The following is a 9723-nucleotide window of genomic DNA, read 5'->3' on the forward strand; positions in this document are numbered from 1 at the left end:
AAGGGGGCAAGAGGAAATTGGGTAACAAATGTTGCAAAACAAATTCTGGTTATGTCAACAACATCACATCAGCTATCATTAGTTTTATGTCCCCCGTGTTTCAGTATGTAAGAAGAAGCAAGAAAGACATTGTCACATCTGTTTTCAAGAAACAGAACAAGAAACATTGGCCAAACTTTTACATATTGTCTGCTCCAGTACCAAGTAGCACATCCCGTATCGTAGTTCGTCATCTGTTCTGCGCCTGGCCAGTTAATTACAGAAGCCATGAGAAAAGCACGATCCACAAGAGCCGCACGTGAGAGCGCGTACATCCCGTTATCGCAGCAGGATCCCGCCTTGCCGCGATATAAAGCACGTGAGGCTACTCCTCTCGCCGGGCCGCGGCACGAAGGGTTCGGCCGAGCTGGGGGAGGGGCGGGAAGGAGAGAGGAGAAGAAGAAAGGAGGGAAACGTGGAAAGAGATCACTCAAAAGCACCCGAGCGCCTACGAGAGGCTCCGGCTTCCTCACGCTTGGGAAGGGCCGCCGCCAGCGCGGGACACAGGCCAGGCGGAGCGGGAGCGGACCACCTCGGCCTCCCACGCTCGGCTCCGCCAAGGGACAGGCCCCGGGTGACGCACGGGCCCGAGCCGCCCGAAACGGCTGGGCAGCCCCAGCCGCGCCGCGCTGGGACGAGGCGGCGCCGCCGCCGCCGCTCCCTGCCCTCCGACAAGGCCTAGAGCTCGTCCTTCCCGGCCCCAGGCCCTGCTTGACCTCGGGTCCCCCACCTAAACCCTGCGGCTCTTGCGAGCCGCCCCGCGCTCCCCACCCCAAAAGGCCCTCGGGCCCTCTCCCGCGGGCCGGGCCTCACCTGTTTCCGTTATTCTCCAGCCCCCATCCCCCTCCCTGGCCCGCGTTGCCTCCGCTTTCCCGCCCCGCCCGCCTCCCCCCTCAGCGCCCAGCTCCTCGGCCCGCAGAAACGCGCCTGCTCCTCTCACCTTAGTGTCCGCCATGGGGCCGGGCTCGCTGCGCTCCGCTCGCCGTTGCCGCCTGGCCGCCGAGCTTCCTGCTGCGCGCCCCCGCCCCTCCCGCCTTTACCTCATTCCCGCAGCCCGCGCCGCTGCTGCCGCAAGGCCCGATGGGAAACACCCACTTTCCCTCAGTCCCGCGCTCCTGCCCCGCCCCCGGCACGCCACGGATGGTGGGACCCAGGCGCAGAGATAGCACCGTGCCGGCCCGCGGCACCAGTCGCCGTCCCGCACACCGGTCGCCGTCCCGGGCCCGTCCTGACCCCGGCGAAGCCTTTTTTGTTGTCCCGTTTCCGAGGCGCTTCCCATCAGCCCTCGCGGCATGGCGGCGGCCACCCCGCGTCCGCATCCAAGATGGCGCCCGCGTGAGTGACGGACGGGGACAATATTTTAGTCGCTGTTATTATTTTTAAGCGGCGCAGCTGACCCCACAGGCGAGGAACGGTAGAGGCGAGGGGCAGACATTTAAAAAAAAACCGAAAACGTTTATTTTCACCCACGTCCCCATCCTTTTGCAACGGTGACGCCACAGCCCCGCCCCCAGGAGCCCGGCACGAGGAAGCGCGAGGTCTGCGCGGAGCACGCGCGGCCGGGGTTGACTTGGTGTCCGGGCTGAGGGGAGGGCCGCGCCGCTCTGTGGGGGCCGCATCCGCAGGGCTGGCGGGAGCATGGCGGAGGCAAGCGATCGGTGCGACCGCGTCGCGGCTCCTGTGCCAGAGGCTGAAGATGGGGCTGAAGTGGAGAGCAAGGCCGGTGGAGGTGGTGGTGACCCCGCGGAGAGCACCGCAGCCTCCCCCGACGTGTACAGATACATTAAGGGAGACTTATTTACCTCCGAGATCTATAAAGTAGAAATACAAAACCTTCCCAAATACATCGGGTTTAATGATGTGAAAAAGTTCCTTGCCAAATATGGACTCAGTCCTCATAAGATTAAACTTTTTGGGAAGCAGACGTTCGCGTTCGTGACGTTTAAGAGCGAGGAGGAGAGGGACAAGGCCGTGAAAGTCCTCCATGGGGTTTTGTGGAAGAGCCGGCACCTGAGCGTTAGGCTTGCCAAGCCGAAAGCTGACCCGATTGCAAAAAAAAGGAAGAAAGAAGAGGAGACGGAGCAGGGAGAGGTGAAGCGGCTGGCTCGCTCCAAAGCCAGCGGACAGGAGTCTCTCAGCAAGCAAATCGCAGATGTCGTGACCCCGCTGTGGAACGTGCCCTACGAAGAGCAGCTGGCCAAAAAGAAGCAGGAATGTGAACAAGTGCTGCAGCGGCTGACAAAGTAATTCCTGTTTGTAAAGCTACTGTGATGTTTACAAGACTTGACCTTATGTTGGGATATAGCTAAATTTGCACAAATTGCTACCTCTAAAATAGAGGTAGGTCAAAAAACAAATCCTCTGAAAAAGTAAATAAAAGATAACCTGTGATGCTAGGACTTGAAAACTGTTCCAGCTGACAAAACTTGCTATTGCTGCTCTTGGTCAGCCTCAAAAGATTGCTAAATGAAGGGGTATTATTTTAAGGTCTGTTGTTCCATAGGGCTAAGCAGAAGGATGTTTGTGCCCTTAAAAAAAATTGGCACCGTCAAATGGTGTAAGAGGTAATCAATCTGTAGAGACAGTAAATTACTATTAGGATTTTCTCTCTACAAATCCTCTCAAATTTTTACGACTGGTTTTTGTAGATCAAAGTATTGCTTCTATCTCTTGCTGTACTCACGTAGATAAAATTGGCATTCTTTTCATGCATGTGTATATTGATAAATTTAGTACATACCTTTTATAACTACATTTAACTCTTAATTTTTCAGGTTACAGCTCTTACAAAGTTAGAAGGGGTTTGCCTGTTAAAAGTTCTTCTGGAAGAAATACTCATCTGATAATTTGATCCTTTTTTATGCCCTATACACAAAAAGAAAAAAAAATGTCTTGTGCAACAACTGTTAACCTCAGTTTTTCTAAATGTATACTTTACAATTTTTGTTTCTGATTTGGGCAGGGAAATAGGAAGTAACAACAGAGCTTTATTACCTTGGTTGTTCCTGCAGAAGCAGAAGTACAACAAATTGTGTTGCCCAGTAGAGGGAGTGAAAGCATCACCATTACAGGTAACATAATCCTAGGTGAAGTATGGAATGGGGTTAATGAGTTCAGGGTTAAATTAGTTATTTAGTCTTTAGAGACAGTGGAGAAACTGAGTATTTGACTTCTTGTAATGAATGATGAATTGTTGCCTTTCATGTAAATACCATGTGGAAATATTTACAGGAAGCAGAATAATCACAGTTAACTGGATAGTCTACCTTTAAAATGCATATGCAGTCCCTACAAGCTTGTGTTGTAGGTTAATACGAACATTCTTCAATAGAGGCAATATTTTGCTCTTTAAATAATAGGAGTTATTAATACTTTCTCATTATTGTTGTTAGCTCTCATATATCAAAATCCATTAATATCTTCCATATGAACTAAACGTCCTGTGTCCATTTGCAAATACATTTAACTGTATGAGGTTTGTTTGAGGAGAAACTTGGCATGTACACATCAGTGCTATGTAAATATCTTACATAACTTTATTTTAAATCTAGACTGAATATCGCAACAAATGTGAGTTCTTGATTGGGATTGGTGTAAATCGAGAAGACAAAACTGTGGGTTGTCGTCTTGGCAAATATAAGGGTGGTACATGTGCTGTAGTGGAGCCATTTGATACTATTCACATTCCTGCTATTGCCAAAAAAGTAGTAAAAGCTTTCCAAGACTACATAAGGTGAGCATAAGTAAAATGAGTTATCTGTAAAGGTTTTGATGTCTTACTCAAAAGTATTTATAAAATTAAATATTATGAAATGCTTAGTGTTTGTTCTGAGCCTTAATACCTAAGATACACCTGTCCCAATTTTAGCAATTCTTCGATGTTTACATCTTGTGCCAAGATCACTGGGTATTTTTCCCTTGCTCTTGCTCAGCTGTTCTGAGATGGAGGGAAGATACCCGCCAAACCTAGCTTTATTGCAAGCAAGGAGATGTATATGTATGCAATAAAAAGTGTCTGTTATTTGAGAGCTTCTTCCACTAACTGTAAAGAAATACTCAGAAGAAGGCTTTTAAAAAGTGGAATCTAAGTAACAAAGGTCAATTGCTTCCTTGGATGAAGAGAAGAATCCTCCTACAACAAGAAATAAAACAAAAGTTGCAAATTTAAGCGACAATCTTTTTTTGTAAAAGGAGTGGTTTCTTTAAAAAGCAATTAAATCCTCAAAAATGGAAACCTCAGAATAATGAAGATTGAAAGTTTGAACTTGGTATGAAGCACAGAAGCCAATGAAGGCATTATAAAAAGTTACGTTATTCTCTGAATGCGGTGAGAAGCTGCCTATATCCCATCTATAATTTTGAATGGGTTAAAACAGGTAAGAGGATTGTGAGAAGTAGGGACAGATTATTATCTATTAATCAGTCTCTTTCTTAATTAAGATGTGGAAGTCTCTGTTTTCTTGACAAATCAATATAGACTGTTTGTAGGTAACATTTTTCATCACTTTGCATGGTGAGCTGCTTTTGTTTCAATAAACTGTTGAATATTATGCAAAAAAATAGCTCCCTGTTAAGTAACTGAGCTTCTGAAAATTGCAGGTCAACTCCTTACTCCGTTTACAGCCCAGAAACCTATGAAGGTCACTGGAAACAGCTCACAGTCCGTACCAGCAGGAATGGCCACATTATGGCAATCGTATATTTTAATCCTCAGGTATTTACGTTGATATATAATGTGCAGTCCAGACACACAGCTTTAAAATTACGTAACTTTGATTTTATGAATAGTGCATGCAAAAGAGAAGTAGAATAATTACTTGGTGTAGTTTACCTTGTATTACTACTCTTCAGGCTAATCTGATACATGGAAATGAACAAGTAATATGCTCATAGAAGGCATGTATTAAATGATATCTTTAAGACACTAAGATGATTATTCTCCCTTCTTTCAAATGAAACCTTTAGAAATTAAGTAAAGAAGAGCTAGCTGACCTGAAAATCTCTCTGGCAAAATACTTCACAGAAGGGATGGGAAAGGACAGTGGCGTTACTTCTCTGTACTTTGTGGAGGAAGGACAAAGGTAAGGGAATTGACTTTGCTTTGGGGGGTTCTTGGTGTTTGCAACAGAACAGTAGGTGGCACTTCCACACCGTTAGTTCATCTATTTCATAAAAGTAGCAGCAGTGTTAGTAATAACAGTTACTTATTTTTTTCCACAAGAGACTCCTGAAACTTCCTTTTCTCCTGTAGTGTTCACTGGATAAAGGCAGGTAGAGTTTCAGTGGGTGAACCCACTACTAGTTGCTGACTGTCAAGCCATAGAAATGTTTACTGCAGTAGATGGATATTTATTGTTATCAACATGTAACTTCTGCCTCCTTTCTTCCCAATTTTATGTGATGTTTTAACCTCCTTATCCTCTTCTGCAGAGCCCAAAGCTCATGCTGTCTTTAGTCTAGAGACAACGTAGGTTCTACTGCACATCAATGGAACAATGGTGCACCATAAGAAAAAAAATGGCCAAGATAGTATCTCAAAGGATATGATAAATGTTGGCCTGCTATAAATTACTGCTTAGTATGTAGTACTGCAATTTTTAAGATGACTAAAGCTTTGGTAAAAATGGTTACAAACATGTTTGTTTTCTTTCCTTCCCCCCCCCGCCCCGCCCTGTATTTTGTCTCTCTGTGCTTTGCCCCCCATCCCCAGGAAATCTCCCAATCTGGAAGACTTGCCTGTGGAGCATGTGGCTGGTGATAAGTACATATATGAAGAACTTCTTGGCCTCAAATTTAGAATTTCTCCTCATGCATTTTTTCAAGTAAGGATGATATGAAGTTGTTAATTTAACTGGGTTTTGTTAATTTAACTGGGTTTGCACTAGTGCCCTTAAGCTTGGCTAATGCGTTGTAACAAGATATTATACACCTAGAAACTTAATTTTTTATGTACTTGGTGTTATGTTCATCTGTAAAAATAATGAATGAGTGTAAACTTGATGGGGACATGTTGAAAACAACTTTTTTTTTCTTTTTACTAGTTCAGTAGCATTTGCCTCCTGTTATGTACACAGAACATGCAATATGTAGTTCAGGTATCTTTGTAGTACTAACTTTTGTTTTTCAAAAATTTATTTCTTCCCTTCCAACATTTTAAAGCCACAGCAGGTAGCCCATATCATTGAAATGGACAGTATCAAAATAGGCAGTGTATTATCACATGGCATCATAAATACGTTGAAGCTAAACTGTATTTTTTATTATTTGCCATAGATTATAGGCTGCTTTTTTATTTCCATACAGTGTGCTTTGCTTGCTCTTTAAGACAAAGAATATGCTTGCTCTAGAGGCACTGGTTTAGAAAGCTTCTTATACACTACTTCCTGAACCATAACGTGCAATTACAGCATTTACTTTAAAGCAGTATTACAAACAAGGTTAAAATAAAGCTTGCTGAATGTGTTGTTATGGTTATATTCTCCTGGTTTTGAATCTTTACTACTACTTTTTCAAGGACAGGAAATACTATTAAAAGTCTGGGCTTTCCTTTAGTGCTTAGCATTTTGCTTAATTATTCTGATTGCTGTCTCCTCTAGCTTCCAGACTTACATTTTAGGTACTGTAGAACGAGTCATGTTTTTACTAGAACATGGGTAGCAAAACATTACTTCTCAGAACAGAGTGAGACTTTAACAATGGAATGGCGATCTCTTAATGCGTGCTGGTCTAGGTCAGTTATACGTGATTTTAACTTCTATGTGAAGTTGACTTGTTTCTTAGAAGCAAGAAAAAGAAAACATGCGTTCCTGAGACTCACTAAACCACATTTGCCGTTTGTGAAGGAGTAGACCTATCTGACACTTATCCCCACAGGTAAACACACAAGCTGCAGAAGTTTTGTATATGGCCATTAGGGAGTGGGCGCAACTGAACCAGGAGAGCACTGTACTTGACGTCTGCTGTGGTACAGGAACTATTGGGATTTCTTTGGCAAAGGTGGGTAACTTCTCTTGCTGGATAGATCCACATCTGTTAAAAGTAGATTATATCATTGTACTTACAATGAAAGAAAATACTTGATGTACTTGAAATGAAACACATTATATCTTTTTTTAAAAAATTTAATTTCTAATTAATTCGCCTGCAGCTGTTTTACGAAGTCATTATGAAAACTCACCCTTATGTCGAGCAGCCTAAATTATTTTGAAACTAATTCAGTTAAAAGAGGCTGTAGTTCTGTAGGATAGCCAAAATTCATTAGAATCCAATCTTAACTAACGAATAAAAACATATCTCACACAATTTTTAGAGCGGAGCTTGCTAGAGCATATAAGGACGACTGGCCCCCAAAAAAAGAAAGAGGCCAGCATAACTGGAGTATGTCACATACAGGCTGGGATAAATGGTGTTCATCCCACAGTTTCAGTCTAAAAGTCCCTATTTATTTGCACAGGTGCCTTCTCAGCCTTTTTTTGGCTGCAAGTAGTTCTCTGACAGGGTACTAGTCAGCATTCATATATAGCACTTAGTTGCTGCTGCTGTGAAAAATGGTTCAATTTAATTTACATACCACAGATAGATCTTTTTTTCTCTTCATTCTGTAGAAAGTAAAGAAGGTGATTGGAATTGAACTCTGCCAAGAAGCTGTGCAGGATGCCAAAGTGAACGCCCAGATTAATGGTTAGTTAAGCTAAAATGCAACAATCTTCGTTAAGAAGCATAGTAGTTGTATAGTTAGTTATCTAAGAAGCTTGAATTACATGCTGTTGATAGTAATCTTATCCATTTTAAACATTTAATCTCTCTTGAAAACAAATACCATGTTAATCTGTGAGATCAATTTTCCTGTTAACTAACAGCTAGCTGCTTCTCCAAAACGAAAACACTTCAGTGTAAAAGTGAGCTGAAGCCACAGTTGCCCTCATAAATGAAACGTTAAGGGTAGCTATTTTTTGTGCAGTTTTGATTTGGTCCAGTTAATGTTGTTTAAATTATCTGAAGTACCAGCAATTGTTTAAATTACACTGATTTCAGGGTAGACAAAACAATCTGTAATTTCTAAGGCATCAGAACTTAATGTCTAATTCGAGTTTACTGAAAGATGCTTTGACTAGGTGAGCACTCTGATAACATCTTTTCTTTTTTTTATAGAACTGAGTAATATTGAATTTCATTGTGGGAAGGCTGAAGATATTGTTCCTTCCCTAATTAACGTGTTAGCTCCTCAGAACCTGATTACTATTGTAGATCCGCCACGAGCAGGGCTGCGTAAGTTTACTTTCTCTTAAGTTTTAAGTCTGTTCTTTTAGCTGGTGTTTAAAACACCAATGGAATAAATTAAGCAGGAAGCTTCGGGTATAGCCTGCAGCAACTGGGTAGTGCAGCAGTTTTGTTCACGCTGGAGAATAACTGGGAATCCTGTAGCAAGTCTGTTGCTGCAGACAGAGCTAGTAAAGAGCTGTTTTGGTTTTGATCATCTAGATTCCAAGGTTATTCTTGCCATTAGAAGAGCTGAACATCTGAAGAAGCTTATCTATGTATCCTGCAATCCCAGAGCCGCAATGAATAACTTTGTGGAGTGAGTAGTTCTTGCATTAAGTAAAGTAACTGTAAGAAGAAAAATATGTGCTACCTGGGGAGGGGGACTATCGCTAGATTTTTATTTTTAAGCCATATTCATTGAGGTTTACCTTTCACCAGAAGCAGCTGACAGCTTGGAACACAAGCAAGCTTGTGAATTGTATTACCCAATATGCAAGTAATAATGGCAATATTAGGGGTGGTGAATAACCCTAGCATGGAGTTGAGGCTTGGGGAAGAAAAACCTTTCTTAGATGAACAGTATACTAAAATGTTAATACAGTTCTTCCTCCTCTTTCTGTCCCTTTCCCATCAAGCCTCTGCCGTGCTCCTTCCAATAGAGTCAAAGGAGCCTCCTTCCGTCCTATTAAAGCGATGGCTGTGGATCTCTTCCCTCAGACCAGGCATTGCGAGTTACTGATATTCTTTGAAAGGCTGGAGTATGCCAACGGGAGCTCAGCTGAAGCAATGCCCAATGCTACTCAAGTCACAACAGCAGGATATGACTCAGAATGCTTGGATGGCACCAAGGCATCTAACACTGATGCAAGCCAGGCAACTTCTGTACATATAGATACTGCATTTGAAGAGACAGAATCAACGTGACTCCTTAGAGACACTTTCCAGAAACTACTTTTGCTTGTTAACAGCTTCAGTAACATTGTTTCTGTTACATCCAAGCAGTAAATCTCTGTACAACAGAGTAGTTGCAAGGCTTCCAAGTTATTTCATCATACTAATTTGAGTTAAATTTCATTATGTACTATTAGGCCAAATCCTGGTTTTCTTCTCCTGCCCTCAGGGGGAAATTTAGGTGACTGAAGTAGTGTGTATGGTGGTCTCGCTCTTTAAACAGTTGAAATGTAGCTTTAAATAAAGTATCTCACAACTATATTCAGATACAACTATTTGAAAGCTGGGCTCATTTTTAATGCAACACCATCCCTTCCAGTGTGAATAGAATACGCCATACTTGAAGTGTTAGTGAATAGCTGCTATTTACCAACAACTACTAAGCAACTGAGCAGTGAGGAGGACCCCGCAGACTGACTGAATGCAGTACCCAGTCCCAGAGCACGTAGTCTTGTTACAGGGAACCTGTAA

At 42.8% G+C, this 9723-nt stretch overlaps 1 protein-coding gene across 1 annotated transcript; it reads left to right on the forward strand.

The window, feature by feature from the left end:
* Positions 1–1677: 1677 nt before the first annotated feature.
* TRMT2A (tRNA methyltransferase 2 homolog A) lies at positions 1678–9225 on the forward strand (the record flags this gene model as incomplete). The annotated part of the gene is made up of 11 exons (XM_082007531.1): positions 1678–2282; positions 3002–3110; positions 3591–3772; positions 4639–4753; positions 5005–5120; positions 5750–5861; positions 6913–7035; positions 7644–7719; positions 8191–8307; positions 8521–8617; positions 8937–9225. 11 exons carry the CDS (start codon positions 1678–1680, stop codon positions 9223–9225), a joined length of 1941 nt encoding a protein of 646 aa, XP_081863657.1.
* Positions 9226–9723: the final 498 nt, after the last annotated feature.

This window comes from Phaethon aethereus (genome assembly GCF_964289735.1).
Source record: "Phaethon aethereus genome assembly, chromosome: 17".
NCBI classification, from domain to species: domain Eukaryota; kingdom Metazoa; phylum Chordata; class Aves; order Phaethontiformes; family Phaethontidae; genus Phaethon; species Phaethon aethereus.